General features: G+C 49.0%; 2 protein-coding genes across 3 annotated transcripts; one reads left to right on the plus strand and one right to left on the minus strand.

Annotated features, from left to right (window-relative positions):
* Nucleotides 1-257: 257 nt before the first annotated feature.
* PAGR1 (PAXIP1 associated glutamate rich protein 1) lies at nucleotides 258-8,960 on the plus strand. Of its 2 annotated transcripts, none has more exons than XM_084805826.1 (5): nucleotides 258-362; nucleotides 2,079-2,214; nucleotides 5,861-6,260; nucleotides 6,381-6,463; nucleotides 8,601-8,960. In XM_084805826.1, exons 3-5 carry the CDS (start codon nucleotides 5,863-5,865, stop codon nucleotides 8,783-8,785), a joined length of 666 nt encoding a protein of 221 aa, XP_084661952.1. In that variant the 5' UTR covers nucleotides 258-362; nucleotides 2,079-2,214; nucleotides 5,861-5,862; the 3' UTR covers nucleotides 8,786-8,960. The 2 variants fall into 2 exon arrangements, with proteins under 2 accessions (XP_084661952.1, XP_084661953.1); XM_084805827.1 differs by having other exon boundaries at nucleotides 258-330.
* Nucleotides 8,961-9,434: 474 nt separating this feature from the next.
* On the minus strand, nucleotides 9,435-16,876 carry ASPHD1 (aspartate beta-hydroxylase domain containing 1). Its single transcript, XM_084805825.1, has 3 exons — nucleotides 15,410-16,876; nucleotides 12,366-12,479; nucleotides 9,435-11,508 (listed from the first exon to the last, which is right to left on the minus strand). Exons 1-3 carry the CDS (start codon nucleotides 16,239-16,241, stop codon nucleotides 11,405-11,407), a joined length of 1,050 nt encoding a protein of 349 aa, XP_084661951.1. The 5' UTR covers nucleotides 16,242-16,876; the 3' UTR covers nucleotides 9,435-11,404.

A 16,876-nucleotide genomic window follows, 5' to 3' on the forward strand; every position in this document is an offset into this window, starting at 1 on the left:
GAATTGGAGCCTGGGAAACTTCTATGAAGGAGAAGGTTGGCGGGTGGGGAATGAAAAAGGAGGGAAGGAACAGCGCACGCGCAGAAACGGCAGGCCCCGTAGTGCGCTTGCGGCGTTTTCAAAAGCAGCGCAGGCGCTTTTCTCCCTCGCCCGTTCTGTCCCCCCTCCCCCACGCAAGAGAGGCGGGGTTTAGCTCCACCTTTCCCACAAAGAAGCGATCGATTGTGTCGCACTCGGCTTTTGCAGGCTGATCGGTTGTTGGGAGCGAGGGAAGGATGGAAGGAAGAGCGACCGAGCTGTGATGCCCAGATGAGCTCGTCACGGCCGTGGGTGGGTGAGCCGCCGACTCCTGTTCCTCCCCTGTAAGCCGCTTGCCTTGACGGAGCCCCTTGGGCGGGCGTAATTCGCAATAATTTCTGCTCAGTGCCGAACCATGGAACAAGGGATGTAATAGCGGGGCGCCTCTGAGCATGTACAGAGTGCTTTTAAAAATTATTATTAAAGGGGTACTAAAACGGTAGTACTCGTCCAGCCAAGTTAAACGCTTAGAAGTCCCGTGGATTGATTTCAGCCACTGCTGGCTCCAGGTTTTGGGGGACCCTTGTGCAGGACACTCTCAGTGTCTGCCTTCTCACTGCCATTGTCACTGCCATTGCTCCTCCTCTTTCTCATCAATGCTACCGCTTGCTTAAGATGCAGAGAGCCAGTGAGCAAGCGGGCAGTGACATCTGCTGCTTCTCCTCACCACCCCCATTGTCTGGGCCAGAGCAAGAGGCAGGTGAATATGCAGGTTGCAGTAGTGAAAAGGAGGAGCAACTCCAAAGAACTCTCTACAGTGGGCCCCTACTTGGGTGTGGGCTCTCGGCAAGTTCCTGAGTATGACACTTGGTCCTGATTTCAGTGGCAGAGCTGTAACAGCCTGCTCGAATGCACTTTTTTTTTTTTTGCAAGCAGGTCCCACTGTTCAATGGGGTGGCTTACTCCAAAGACAGTGTGTGCAGAATTGCAACCTGAAAATCGTGCTTAAACTCTTCCATGGAAATTAGTGGGCTTTAAGAAATTCTTAACTTTGGCTGGATTGTGCTCACAGTTAAGATTTGGAGTTAGTTACAGAGGTTGGAAAAAGATTTAGAGTGGAATCTTATGCATGTCTGTAGTGCAAGCCTGTGCATGATTTCAATGAGGCTTACTCCTAGGTAAGTAGGTATACGATTGTAGCCTTAAGCATACTTGGAGCAGAACCATTACAGTCAGTGGGAATTAAGATAGTCATGACCATCTTAAGGCTCATTTATTTCAATGGGTCTACTCTCTATATGGCTATTTTTATTTATTCATTACATGCGTATACTGCCCAACAGCTAAAGCTCTTCAGGCAGTTCACAGATCAAAACTTAAAACCATATGCACACCTTAACATGAATAAAACCAAAATAAGACCAAATGCGGATTTGAAGATATGAATATGGCTCACCATAGGCCTGATGCCAAGAACTGTTTACTCTTGGCTGTAGATTCTTGGTTTCCTTACATGATTAAAATGTAATAATACTTTTCACATCTATATAGCATTTTCAAATGTTCAAAGCGCTTCACATGCATTATCTAGTTGTAATCCTTACCTGTAAGGTAAGTCAATATTATTATCCTCCATATTGGAGGGGTGTTGGGGAGAGAATGGACTGAGGCTGAGAGAGTTTGCCCAAAAGGCCACTTCTCAGAAGTTCATGTTTCATAGCCTAAGCAACAATCCTGTATAGCAGCCTTTCCCAACCTTGTGCTCTCCAAATGTGTTGGACTACAACTCCCATCATCCCAACTGGAGGTCATATGGATAGGGAAGGTTGCTGTATCCACTTTGCTGGAAGTAAGTCCTGTTGAACTCAAAGGAACTTCTGTACAGGTTTGTGCAGTCTCTTACACTACACCTGCTTTTAAAATATTAGATTAAAACCCGGTGATACCTGGCAAAAAGATCAGACTCAGCTAAATGCGTGCAAATAATTTCAGTAGTACATTTATAGACCTTCTTCTGATGCTTTCATAAAAACTAATACTTTGCCTTTAATTCGCTGTAGACTTGGACCGAGACCATCCTTTTTGGAAAGCCACAACAGTCAAGAAATTGTTTAGCGATTTCATCTCTCCAGTGGAAGGAGCTTTCAGCAGGGCCTCCCTGCTGATGTTAGCAACTGCTTGTGCTCCTAATAAGAGGTAGGGTGTTGTTTTCTGCCAGTGTGATTTTGGGATCTGCTGGGCCACCACAACAAACAACATGGATGTCCTCATGCGCAACAGTGGATTCTATGCAAGTGGCTATGTGCAAGATGGTGGGGAGTGACCAACAGTTTAGAGGAACAGACCCACATTCTAAATGCTTGAGAAATGCAAGTTTACTGCTAAGGTGGATCTATTCATGCATGTACAGTGAGAGAGAGCAGCTCCCTGGATATGTGCATACTGAGTGACAAGGGGAAAAGTGAATTTTCCTGGCAAGATGGCTGTTCCTTAGCATGGTCCCATTCCTGTTCTTCAAGAGCAGTCCAGCAAGGTCTGTTGAGAATCAGAAGCATGGTAGCCAGGGTACTGAGCAGCGGGAGAGTTGTTTAATGGTGCCAGGCTAGGTTACCAGAAGTCAGAGAACTAATGCTGAACAGCAAGAGAGCTATCCAGGAGGTGGCTGCAACAGAAAACAAGCTGGCCCACAAAGTAGCTGCACCAGCAGTTTCCATGTAACAACTGAAGGTTTTTGTAGTCAGCCTAGTTGCCTCACCCTTCCTGGTGCACTAATGGGGCCCTGATCCTGACCATACTCAGGGTTAGGAGGCCTCCTTCTGAGTAGGGCTCTGAAATGGAATGTCTCATGACGCCAGGTGAGCATTGCAACTTCTGGTCTGGGCTTTAGCTTGGGCTTGCTGCTGTCTTTGCTCTTTAGATCATGGGGGCGGGGGACAAATCTGTGGATGAATCCAGTCAGGGAGTCTGCGGTCGTCTGATGCTGCAGGTCACCTATATAGGGCATCTTCTGGAGTTGGAGGTTTCTGTCACAGTTCCCTGGTCCTCCTGTGATCTGGAGGTCTTGTCTGATTCTGGTTCTAGGGACTGGCTGATCCTGACACCCCTCTGGGCTAAGGCTGTGATTCCTTTTTCCATACTGTAGTTGAGAAGAAGTTTGAATATGCTAGGACTTGGTGTGAGGCTGGGGATGTGAGAGACTGGGTTGACATGATGGCCTCAGGTGGGGTGGCCTGGATGGGAGGGTTTGGCGCTCTAAGTTGGTAAAATGGGTTAAGAGAGAACATTCCATTGCGCTTCTCTTTGGACGGGTGGTTCCAGAATTACTCCTGGATTGCCATCAGTGGCATGGAAGTGAAGCTTAAAAATGGCCATTGGGTTGATATGTGATAAAAGCCCTTCTACTCTGAGCCAGAACCTAGGATGGTTCCCAAAAATGACCAGTAGGTTGGTGTGGATAGCAGAAGCAGTTCATCCAAATGACAGCTGTGTTGACTTGGACTTGAAGACACAGAGCTCAAAATGACTACCTGGTTGAGGGAATTGCCAGTGGCCAACGTGACCCCTTTGTGGTAAGGAGCTACCACTATTACAGCTGATCTACTCTCCACCTCCAGATTACTTTAGGGTAGCCATCCCCAACCCGGTGCCCTCCAGATGTTTTGGACTTCAGCTCCTAGCCAGTATGGCCAATGGTCAAGAATGCTTGGAGTTATGCTCCAAAACATCTGGAGAGCACCTAGTTGGGGAAGTTGCTTTAGGATCTTAACTCTTTGTATGTTAACATGACTTGAAATAAGTAGTTATAACATCTGTTATACATGTATGGTATCTCCTCTAGCTGCCCCATTTTATCCTTGCAACAACTCTGTGAGGTAAGTTGGGCTGAAAGGTACTAACTGGTCCCAGTTTGCTTCATAGCTGAATAGGGAATTTTGAACCTAGATCTCACCAGCCCAAGTTCAACTTCGAGTTATATCCAGTGTTAAGTCTGACCTAGGGGTGGGCAGCCTACAGGCTGCATGCAGTCCCTGTTGCCCCCCAAATTCAATACAAAAATTATTTTTAGTGGCTACATAGTGCCCAGACGGTCAAAATTAGCTTGTTTGCAAACTAATTTTGACCCTTTTAGGGCTCCATTGCTGCTACAGAGCACCAAAAGAGTCAAAATTAGCTTGCAAATGAGGTAATTTTTATCCTTTTGGCATTATGTAGCTGCTGTTGTTCGTTGTTGTTGTTCAGTCGTGTCCGACTCTTCGTGACCCCATGGACCATAGCACGCCAGGCCTTCCTGTCCTGCGCTCTCTCCCGGAGCGTGCTCAAGTTCATATTCATTGCATCGGTGATGCTATCTAGCCATCTCATCCTCTGCCGTCCCCTTCTCCTTTTGCCTTCAGTCTTTCCCAGCATCAGGGTCTTTTCCAGGGAGTTTTCTCTTCGCATTAGGTGGCCAAAATATTTCAGCTTCAGCTTCAGTATCTGTCCTTCCAATGAGCACTCAGGGTTGATTTCCTTTAGGATTGACTGATTTGACCTCCTTGCAGTCCAGGGGACTCGTAAGAGTCTTCTCCAGCACCACAGTTCGAAAGCATCAATTCTTCGGCGCTCAGCCTTCCTTATAGTCCAGCTCTCACAGCCATACATTACTACTGGGAAAACCATAGCTTTGATTAGACAGACCTTTGTCGGCAAGGTGATGTCTCTGCTTCTTACTATGCTGTCTAGGTTTGCCATAGCTTTCCTCCCAAGGAGCAAGCGTCTTTTAATTTCATGGCTACAGTCACCATCTGCAGTGATCTTGGAGCCCAAGAAAGTAAAATCTGTCACTGCTTCCATTTCTTCCCCTTCTATATGCCAGGAAGTGATGGGGCCAGATGCCATGATCTTAGTTTTTTTAATGTTGAGTTTCAAACCAGCTTTTGCACTCTCCTCTTTCACCCTCAACAAGAGGCTCTTGAGATCCTCTTTGCTTTCTGCCATTAGGGTGATATTGTCTGCATATTGGAAGTTGTTGATAGTTCTCCCAGCAATCTTAATTCCGACCTGTGATTCATCCAACCCGGCGTTTCTCATGATGTACTCTGCATATAAGTTAAATAAGCAGGGTGACAATATGCAGCCTTGTCGTACTCCTTTCCCAATTCTGAACCACTCACTTGTTCCATGTCTGGTTCTTACTGTTGCTTCTTGACCCTCGTACAGGTTTCTCAGGAGACAGGTAAGGTGGTCTGGTACTCCCATCACTTTAAGAATTTGCCACAGTTTGTTGTGATCCACACAATCAAAGGCTTTAGCGTAGTCAATGAAGCAGAAATAGACGTTTTTCTGGAATTCTCTTGCTTTCTCCATGATGCAGCGAATGTTGGCGATTTGATCTCTAGTTCCTCTGCCTCTTCGAAACCCAGCTTGTACTTCCGGTAGTTCTCAGTTCGCATACTGCTGAAGCCTAGCTTGTAGGATTTTGAGCATCACCTTGCTGGCATGTGAAATGAGCGCAATTGTGCGGTAGTTTGAACACCTTTAAAAAAAAATTCAGCACCTGGGGTGGCGGGAGTGCAGCCTGCAGGTGGGGCAGGTTCTGGGCATGAAAAGGGCCATTGGACCGCCCAAAGTTGCCCAGCCCTGGTCTGACCTAAGTCCCGTTCATTTCAATGGGTCTCTTAAGTAGGAGTAACGTTGGATACACCCTTTTACCTGCTACACCATACTCTCTCATTTTGCTGTGGGTGTCCTCCAAAATGGCTGCTGCACTGTACCAGGCAATTCTGCGGCTGATGAAGATGTGGTTCTGAAGTCTCACCTTTTGCCCTCCCTGTCCTTCACTCCCATTTTCTCTGTCTTGCAGCCATGGAAGAGGCCAACACTGTGGAGGAAGGGGAAGTGACCTCAGGGATGCAGTCCTTGGCGGTGGAAGATGGGCCTGCCCCAGAGCTAGCTGCCCCCACTGAGGAACAAGATGAGGCACCTGTCGGGGAGGAAGAGGAGGAGCAGGCAGGGAAGAGCGATGAATCTGCTGAGGAGGATTGGTGTGTGCCCTGCAGTGATGAGGAACTGGACTCTCCAGACCACTGGATGCCTCCCCCAGAGGAGATCCGGCGCCTTTATGAGCTCATTGCTGCCCAGGGGACCCTGGAGATCCAGGCCGAAATCCTGCCTCGACGCAACCCCACCCCGGAGCCTGACAGCGACGATGAAGATAAATCTGACGGGCAGCCAGAGAACCAGGAAGAAGAGGAGGAAGAGAAGTAAGGCCGTGGGTTTTTTGTCTGATTTAGGGAGAGGGGGGTGGACCCAAGATGCAGGGAGGAGGGAGGGCCTGCAAGCTGTGGTGGTGTGTTGATTCTCATTTTCTCTGTTTGCTCCAGGCCTCATGTGCCAACAGAGTTTGACTTTGATGATGAGCCTGCCTCGCCCAAGAGCTCCTTGATCGATCGCCGAAGAACCCCTGGTATGTAGAGAAGGAAAGCCGAGCTCCTATTAAGAAGAGCCTGGCTGGTTCAGGCCAAAGGCCTGTGTAGTCCAACATTCTGTCCCCACACTGGCCCACCAGATGCCAATGGGAAGCCCACGAACGCAGTTGCACTCTCCTGCTTGGGCTTCCAGCAACTGGTATTCAGGGGCCCACTGCCTCTGACATTAGAGCAGTCTTCCCCAAGCAGGTGCCTTCCAGATGTGTTGGACTACAACTCCCATAGCTGTCTGTGGGATTATGGGAGTTGTAATCCACATGTCTGGAGGGCATCCAGTTGGAGAAGGTGGTACTAGCAGTAAAATATAGTCATTGATAGCCTTATCTTCCGTCGATCTGTCTAATCCCCTTTTAAAGCTCTTCAAATTGGTGGCCATCATTACATCTTGTGGTAGTGAGTTCCGCAGTTTAACCATGTGCTGTGCAAAGTGCTTCCTTTCGCCTGTCCCAAGTCTCCCGCTGTTCAGCTTCATTGGATGCCCACAGGTTCTAATAGTCTGCGATTATCCCTATCTACTTTCTCCACAGCAGGCAAAAATTTTATAGACCTGTCATGTCTCCCCTGCCTCCCTAATCACCTTTTTCCTAAAATAACGCCCCAAACATTGTACCTTTCCTCATGCAGGACTTGCCTCAGCCCCTTGATCACTTTGGTTGCCCTTTTCTGCAACTTTTCCAGCACCCCAGTATCCTTTTTGAGGTGCAGTGCCCCAGAAGTGTACTATTTCAAGAACATGCATTTATCTAGTCAGTGTGCAGGTAATTAAAGTCACCCATTACTACAACGCTTTCTCCTTCAGATGCTTCTTTGATTTCATTCTCCATGTCAAGGTCACCCTGAGCATTTTGGTTGGGGGCAGGCAATAGCATGTCCCCAGTGCTAAATGACTTTTGGGGCCTGATGTCACCCACTGTAATGCTGTGAAGGAATCTGCCCCATGTATGCTCTTCCCGGTCTTTCCTGTAAAGAGGACCATGTTCCTCTGGTCTTCTCCATTCTGCCAGGGTTCCATTATGCTCACTATATCTATGCTCTCCTTTCAAACCTTCATCTCTACTCAAGAGGCTTCTGGCATTAGCAGAGAAAAATCTCTACATGGTATCCAAGTGTCTTTGATACGTGTGTTTCCTCTATGGCCCTCGTGTTCTACTTTATACTCATTGCTGTCGTTTTCTACTGTATTTTCTACATGGCCTTTTTCTACCTTCCCGGAATTAAACTACTGGATCCCCCTTTCCAAAGAATCCTGGAGTTATGCCTTTGCTCTGTCTAAATAAACCCCATTTCTGTCCTAAGAATCTAGGTCTTGCACCAGTTCACCCTGGGTTAGCTGACTTGTTGCAAAGTCCTGACATTCATCCCGCTAGGTCAGAGGTGCACAACCTTTTTGGTCTTGAGTGCTGCATGTCATGCTGAGTTGCTCCCATCCTCATGTGCACATACCAGCAATCCTGATACAAATCCTTATATAGATATAGGAAAGAGCAATCTGTATGTGGAATTGTGGGGGAGGGAGTGCAGAGCCATCTCTCCCCGCCCCCCAATCCTAATACAGAGCATTCTTTCCATGCTGGTGCTACCAGTGAGGAAAAAGGAGTCTGTATCAGGATCGCTGGGTGAGCGTGTGTCTGCGGCATCCTCAGCCGCAGGTTGTGCACTCCTGCTCTAGCCCATTTAGATCCAGGACTCTTCCACAATACACAGGAATCCTGACTGAAGTCCCTCTCCTTTGCACCAGGGACTAATGCGTGAGACTCCCCTTGTAAAACCAAGAGAGATTAGCTGGCAGGTACCTGGAAAGGGAGTAGGGTAGGGCCACGCTGGCTTATGGAGCATACTTTTAGTTTCCCAAAGGATAGGAGGGGGGGATGCCGAACCTATGCAGAAAGTAGGGACACGAAAGGACAGCTGCATCGCACTGAGCGGGGTGGAAGGCAGACCGACTTACCTCAGTCGAAACAACAAAATGTAGATTTGGGTCAACTTAGGGCAGAATGTGTATTTCCTAGCAACACCTAGCACTTGAGGCCTGCACCTCACTTTAAAAACATTGGCCCAGAATGCACTTGCTCTTCCCATGGAGTCTGCAAATCCTAATTGGTGTTTAATTTCCAGGCACCTTGGCTAAGAGCCAGAAGAGGGAGGCCCGCCTGGACAAGGTGCTGTCAGACATGAAGCGTCACAAAGTCTTAGAGGAACAGATTATGAAGTCAGGCCGGGACCTCTTTGACTTGGACTCGGATGATGTACCCACTCCAAAACGGCCACCAGGTCTCTTCCTGCGGCAGCGTAAATACTGACCTCAGTGAAGATCATCCTTTCAATCCCTGCCCACCCCCAGGCCAAATGGAACCATGGGCTCTTGGGTTCAAATCCAAGTGGACTCTGTCTTTGTCTCAGATCCTGCACTGGCTGCAGGATATACTTGCTTTTGGTTATTTTGGATGTAATAAAACTCTGCGAGTTTGTTTTTAACTCGATCTCTTTTAAGTTTTTTTTATTGTAGTAGTGGGGAGAGACTGGAAATCAGAGGGAGAGTGGTGGTATCAGAAGTCACTAATTCTACTCATTGTGGCAAGTGCCCAACACCTGTTGAGCAAGCATGACAGGCCCCCAGCCTTCCTTGCAACCTAGGTGTTGAGAAGGGAGCAGGGTATTATCCTCATGCTTGTGCTGTGTTTTGAAAGGATTCGGGGGGCTTTAGATGCACAATGCAACTGCTGGGATGGTCCTCGGCCACATCACCACTTCCAGCTCCAAGGTTGGAGCATTGTCCCTGTGTGTGTTAAATGCAAACTGTTCCTCTCCCACCTGCTGTGCCAGGTGAGGGAGGGAACACCGTGGGACTTTCCGCCTCCTGGGCCCTGTGAAGCAAATTGTCAGGAGCGCCCTAGCTGCCTCTTACAGTCCCCTCCAATAGCCAACAGACGACGAGGATTCTTTCTAAGGCTTTATTCCTTTATTACTTAATGACTCTTACAGATACTAATCACTAGCGACTAAGCAAGGAACTGCACTGGGGTAGACAGCAGAGTAGCCTAAGCTCCAGGTAAGGCAGTTGGTCCCCATTTGAAGGAGAAGCGCAGGAAGACTCTGAACTTACGGGCTATGGAGAGATCCTCCCTCTTACCCTTGGGTCCTCGGGACGCGACCATTGTTTTAGCGCCAAACGAGCAGAGCGCCTCCTTTCGGCGCCCTCCATCTGTCGCCGCTCCCTGCGTCTGCGCCAAGCTCTCTCACTGCCAGGGTCACTATCTCTCTCAGGAATGCTGGCAGGAGGAATGTCTGCCAGCTGCTGTGCTTGTGAGAGATGAGCGAGCTCCTCTCCCACAGATTGCTGTTCTTCCTCAGGATCAGAACTGTTCTGGGGCTCTATGGGCTCAGTTTCCACCCTGACACAAATGTCTGTATTTGGCATTTCTGGTGAGCATAGAAGAAAGCTCATTCAGGGGCAGGATTAGTACAAAAGAAGCCTGATGTGTCAGACTCTGACAGATGGACTCCAAAAGTTGAAAGATGGACTCAAGTTGCATTTTTTTAAAAAAATCTGTGATTTTCTTACTATGTGTGTTGCCGAAGCAAGCACGATTTTTTTTATGTACCTTTTTCTTTCCAATCCTTCAGTAGATTTTGACAAAAGGTTTTTAAAAACCTATCCTCTGACGGACAGAAAGGGGTTCTCTCTCTCCCCCACCAAATTTTAAAAATAAAGTTAGGAGCTGGCATTGAAATCTAAAAACCATCAGTGCACTGTACAGAAGTGACTCAAAGGCTTTGTGTGTAACAGCAAAGGAGGGGGATTTAAACTGTCAAGACTTACTCCTTGTTGCAGCCAGCAAAATAAAGAGCGCAGCTGAAACATGAACGCAAAATGCAGGCAGTAGGACATGTCTGCTTTGATGTTGCAGTATTCTGGTGGTGGCAAAGGTGTATGCTGGCAATTCTTCCTGCCTCTTCCCTGTCCATGCATACAAGGTCATACGATTTTAATAACTCTCATAGAGATCTCCAATGACATACCAATTCCCTGAAGTTATTGACCTCCCTAATCCAATTAGCAGACTTTCCTCAGACTGTATTTTGTCAAACTGAGTTGCAACATCTCAGTCTGATGCATTATTTTAAAAAATAATTAGCCATGACTTCTTTTGTTTCATGGCCTGTGGTTCTATTCCCATCAAATGCATCACATTCGCTGGGACCAAAAATGTTTCTGAATTTTTGCTGCAACAAAGAAGAGTCGAGACAAAGAGGCAGGGGCCACTAATGATTTTATTGGAGTGTGAATTTAATTAGCAGGGATTTTTAAAGGAGTACATCCTACCACACAAACTTTGCAATGCAGGTGCAGTGTTGGAATTAACAGATGATCACAAGAGAGGTGGAATTAGAATGTTACCTTAGCTTATTCCCCCCGCCCCGCCCGCCACAACTCCATCCTTTTCCAAAAACAACTAAGAAGTCCATACTACCAAAATCGGGCTTGTTGAACTTCAGGGGACCTCAGAGTGCATCTAGCCCTGCAGTGCAGGCAGTAGCATCTGCATGTGAATGACCTTGGAAAGATTAGTTCCATAAGAGAAGAAAACAGACCACAATGTACCCTCCGGATCAAACAGAATGCAAGAAGAGGAGCTAAGGTATTCCACGTCACAAAGATCTGTAGGACAAGTGTTTGAGAAGAGGTCACAGAGTGACCCTCATGGCCACAGCCCCTTCCATGATACATCCCTAAGTAAGTTTTGGATCTGATGCAGCACTCCAAAGTTGGGCAGGGGGAAGCCCCCCAGCTCAATCTGCATCATGGTGAAGATAAGAATATCCATTCCAAGGCAATAATGTGGGAGGCTTCTTATTTTTCTGAAGAGCAGCAAACCCTAGTTGGTGGTATAGTATGTGTGTTTTCTTGACAACAATACCTACCGACCAGGGGCAAAGATATAGTCCAGTGCCTGCCGCTCAGGTCCTGCCACATTGGGGTGCCAGAGATCAACGATAAAAATCACCCGTGGGCCATCAGAACCTGCAAGAAACATAGGAATTATCTTTTAGATCAAGGGTGGGCACAGGGGAGGGGGGGATCAATTTGGTGGCCTTCACTGCTCCATCACCACTGAAATTTAACATGGCAACAGGGGAAAAAACCCACCGCTCTTTAAAACAAGGTGGGTGGGGAGTGTGTGCCTTTTATTATAAGCAAAGTCGCACCCCCGCAAGTGTCTGGGGAGCATGATTTTGCTTTAGAACAAGGTGAATGTTCTCTGCATGCCTTGTTTTAAAGGGAAATTGGTGAGCGTGCAAGATGCTTTCTCTTGTGATCACTTCACACAATTCTGGGTAGGGAGGCCAGCTATGTAATTTCACATTCCCCTGGTGGCCTGCAGTGCATAAGAACTGACCACGGGTGCTCAGACAGCTGTGTGTTAAATAGGATGGCGTTCTATCAGCTGTACAAATGGGTCCTTCTCTCTTCTGACTTTAAACAGGCCATGCCACTTTAATGAGAGGCCATGTGGGTGAAGCAGAGTAGGGCATGGACAGCCACCCTCTGACAAATGATTGCCAAGGCTGTGTCGGACCATATGTCTCCCACCTGCCCAATTTTACAGATTGGGGAAGTGAGGCTGAGAGAGTACAATTTGCCCAAATGCCATCCTATCTGCAATCTTATTTTTGAACCCTGGTCTCTCCAAGTCCCAGTTGAATGCTCTCACCCAGCCTTCCCCAAACCAGCGCCCTCCAGGGGTGTGGAACTACAGATCCCATCATCCCCTGCCAGCTGGGATCTGTAGTTCTACACCCCTGGAGGGCGCCAGTTTGGGAAAGGCTGCTGTAAGCCTTAGCCTACAAAAGGCCACAAAAGCCCAGTCTTTCTCTTACCATTGTGAGCTGTGGTGTGCAAGAAGGAGTCATCTACTAGGAGGCAGTATCCTTCAGACCAGCACTGCGGCTCACCACCCACCACCAACTCACAACCAGGAGGTACCTTCAGCCCTAGAAGTGGAACAAAGAGGAGGTGGTGAGAGCGAGGCACCCTGAACGCTACTACGATCTCAACTCCACCATTAACCTGAGTGATAAGAACATAAGAGCCCTGCTGGATCAGACCAAGGGTCCATGTAGTCCAGCATTCTGTTCACATGGTGGCCAGCAGGAAACCCACAAGCAGGACATGAGTGCAACAGCACCCTCCCATCCATGTTTCCAGGCATCCTGTCACCAGGTGGACAGGTTGCAGATAAAAGGCTGATATAAAGAGCTCATTATCCACATTCTTGAGAAAGAGAACCTGTAGTGCTCCAGACAAAGGATGTGCACAAAACAGTTTACATACATACATACATACATATATATATATATATATTTATAATCGTGCTCATGGCACCAATTGTATTGTGATCCTCTTTGAATTTGGCAGAAAATTGTTTTTTGTTGTCTGTCTTAATTTTACTTGCAAATGACAGAGCAGGGTGGAAATACGTGGGTGAGGGGTAATAGAAGATTATGGAGTAAGAAAAACATTAACTGTTGACCAGGAAGGAAGAAAAGGTGGTGATGCAGGGCATAGGAACTTGCCTTCTGCATACTGGAGCTCTTTTGAAGACACTGCATGTTTTCAAACACGCTTGAGGGCCAGAAACTTGCTTTAAAACAAGGGCACTTGAGATTTTAAAAGCTGTGTGGTACCATGAACCTTTGTTGAACTGCAGATGGCAAAAAATAATCTGTAGCCCATTCCCACATCTCCAATCATCCTACTGCTACAATTAATCAGTGCTATAATGCAGCCTTCCCAGCACACTTACTTATTTTCTCCAGGCATTTGGACATTAGTTATGGCCCAATTCTTGTGGGCTGCTTTTGTGATGTTCATTCTAGGCTGTGAGTGGGGGGAGCTCTGTGTGTTTGTGGATGAATGCTTCTCATATTGTATTGTTTTTAGACTATGTTTTTATGGTATTTATTTTTATTTGTGCTGATTATGATTAAAATTTATTTTGGGGTCTTCCTCCATTTTATTAATCTTGGATTTCTGTATTGTGTAAGTCACTTCGAGACTTTTTGTGGTGGGAAGGGATGCATACACTTTATTATTATTAACAGGATGCCCTGCAGATGTGTTGGATTATAACATCTATCATCCCCAACCACTGGCCCTCCTGGGATGGGGCTGATCGGAATTGTAATCCAACACATCTGCAGGGTGCCATGTTGAGGAAGGCTGCTATAGCACTTATCCTTTACAACAGCAAAATCAGTACAATGTATCAACAACCCTGTGAGGGAGGGAAATAGTACCTATTCCTATTTTATATTTTGGGAAGTGAAGTCAGGAGTTACTGACTTGTCCAAACCCCAGAAAGCTTCCCAGATTCAAGGCAGTTCTAACCATCAGACCCCAGTTGGTCAAGAGATTTTATTTTGCTCTGAAATTATTAGGGCTGTTGTTCAATAGGGGAAAAAACTTTAGTTGATTAACTGTATGAGTTGTAAGGGACTAACTGATTAATCTGCATGCATTTCTGCAGGTTAAATCTGCACATAAAAACAATAGTTCTGGGGGTGGAAGGCATTCATAGTTTTTCGGATGGTGCCTGAGTAGCAGGTATCTTCTGGAAAGAAGCATTCCCCATTCTCTCTCCTATAGGAGGGAATGCCTCTTCCAAAATGCCATTTTCCATCTTCAGCTTTTGTAAGTATTGCATTAAAAAAAATTTAAGGCTGCAAACCTACACCCACTTACCTAGGAGTCAGCCCCATTGAACCCAATGGGACTGACTTCTGAGTAGACATGCATAAGATTGCACTGTCAGAGATCTTGGGTTGTATCCATGTGAATCCTATTTAGAGTAGACCCAACTGAAATGAATTAGGCTGAAGTTAACTGAAGTCTCATTCATTTCAATTGGTCCTACTTTAAGTAGGACAAACATTGGATTCAACCCACTGACAGTCTACTGACCAATTCATCGGAAGCACCTTTTCAGTTGTTTCATCGATTTATTCTGATTAATCAAATGTACATTGCAGCCCTAAATATGTCCTCAGGAGTTGTGATGATTGCAACTGCATCATATAAGCAGCAACAAAGTCCCACCTCCTATTTTGAGACCCATGCAACACATACAAGGCTCTTATTCCACACGCCTCCTCTACCAATCTGTTTTGTGTAACATCTTGCCTGATGAAGAGATCTGGAGAACTTGAAAGCCTGAACATTTTTGGTGATTTTTTAGTGGGTTTAAGACACAATCCTATGCATGTTTAGACAGAAAAAAGTCCTACAACTCCCAGCATTCCCCAGCCAGTTGTAGGACTTTTTTTCTGTCTAAACATGCATAGGATTGCACCCTTAATAAAGGTGTTACACCAAGGATGAGCAACTTATGGCCAGAAGTCACACAATGTGTACCTTGGTTGAAAAGTCTGTATGAACATCTGTTCCTGAATCCATAAGCAGTACTAGACTGTGATGCTCATTTATGGGATTGCGGTTTCATGGGATTCCAGACCTCATGGTGATTGCATAGGGGGTGGGTAAACACGATTCTGCTCCCTCCCTAACATCCCCCTTTTAAAGCGCAATACTATGCATGTTTGGACAGAAAAAAGTCCTACAACCGCATGGATGGATGGAGAATGCTGGGAGTTGTAGGACTTTCTTTCTGTCTAAACATGCATAGGACTGCGCCCTTCATAAAGGTTTTCCATCGGGGTGGGCAAGTTATGGCCTGCCACCTGCTTCAGCCTACAACTCCCATCATGCCTCGCCATTGGCTATGCCGGGTAGGGCGGATGGGAGTTGTAGGCCAAAAGGGCTGAAGGGCCCCCAAGTGGCCCGCCCCTGTATTTTCCACTCCAGGGATTCTGACTCTTCGCAAGGCGGAAGGAGCGGCGGCCGCGCTCTGCCCCCCCGCGCTCACCCAGGTGGCACCGCAGGCGGGTGTTCGTGGGCCCGTAGGTGCCCGGCAGGACGGTGCCTGGCTGCAAGACGCTGAAGCAGGCGTTGCCGAAGCGGTTGGCGCTGACGAAGGTGCGCAGGGCGCAGAGGGCCCGGTACGTCCAGGGGCAGCTGCGGCAGTTCTGCGCCACGCACTCCCCCTGGCGGTAGAGGTAATAGCTGTGCCAGCCCGGCGTGGCGCTGGCCGTCCAGCCCCGAGGCGGCGCCGACGGAGCCGCGGCCGCCCCGGCCCCCGCGCCGGCGGCCCAGGCGACGTCCCAGGCGACGGCCTCGAACTCGCGCAGGATGGCCGGGAAGCTCAGCTCCAGGATCTCCACGTCGTGGCGCTGCGACTCCCGGGGGAAGTAGGGCGCCGAGGGCAGGTCCGGCAGGTAGAAGGCGCTGGGCTTCTGGATGGCCGGCCGCTCGCCCAGCCGGTAGTGGGCCTGGTCGCGGACGCCTTTGTGCAGCCGGCTCATGCCCGACCACGAGTAGCGCTTGGCGTAGTCGCGCAGGCTGCGGTAGAGGCGCGGGTCCACCCCGCCGCCGGCGCCGCCGGGCGCGCAGCCCCGCAGCAGGGCGCGGCGGCGCGGGCAGCGCTCCTCCGCCGGCAGCGCGCCCGGCGGGTGGTGGCGGTGGGACGGGGCGGCCGCCTGCCCGCTGCCCACGCGGTAGCAGTACCAGACGAAGAGCAGGGCCAGCGAGCCCAGGAGGGCGAGCGCGGGCTCCGGCCGGGGCCGCCAGGACGAGGCGTCCGGCAGCAGCGGCGAGAGGAGGCCGCGGAGACCCCAGTCGGCCATGGCGCTGCTGGGCATCTTCGGGCAGCCGCCCTCAGAGCACCCTAGGCGCGCCCGCGGCTGCTCCGTCGAGCCCCCCCGGGCTTCCTGCCGCGGCGCCCTTGGAGCCCCCGCGTGCTCTGCCTGGGTCTGGGTCTGCACGGGTCGCGCCTCCACACATTCCTTCTTTCGGAGGGCGGCTGCCGGCTTCACGCCCCGTGGGCTCGCTCGTTTTCACGGCCACGCAGCCCTCGCTGTCTGGCCCCTGGCCCCTCGGAGGCTGCTCTTCGCTCCGCTGCTGCGTTCCCGGCGGCCGAATCTCTCCCCATTTTATCCCTCTCAGTCCGCCCTCAACGGTGCCGCCACTCTTCTGTCTCCATCACGGCGTGTGTGTTTTCCTCATCCCTTCCTCTCCACGCGTGTCTCTTCCCCCAGCTTTCTCTAACCCAGACAATATCTTCTCCCATACAGAGTTGCACTCCTTCCGCCCCTCACTACCCCTCTAACCTGTTTATTTGACCTTTTTCCCAGTCATTCCATCCTCTGATATGGTGCGGTCTTCTGTCCGTTGCCGCTGATGGCCCCTCTACCTCATCCTGGTCCCCGTTCGACTCCTTTGTGTTTGCCTCATTCCTGTTCATGCACGTACGCTGCTGTTGCCACCGGAGACATCC

Source organism: Heloderma suspectum, chromosome 6 (genome assembly GCF_057233095.1).
Source record: "Heloderma suspectum isolate Gila_16-S chromosome 6, 16-S_ref, whole genome shotgun sequence".
Taxonomy (NCBI): Eukaryota; Metazoa; Chordata; class Lepidosauria; order Squamata; family Helodermatidae; genus Heloderma; species Heloderma suspectum.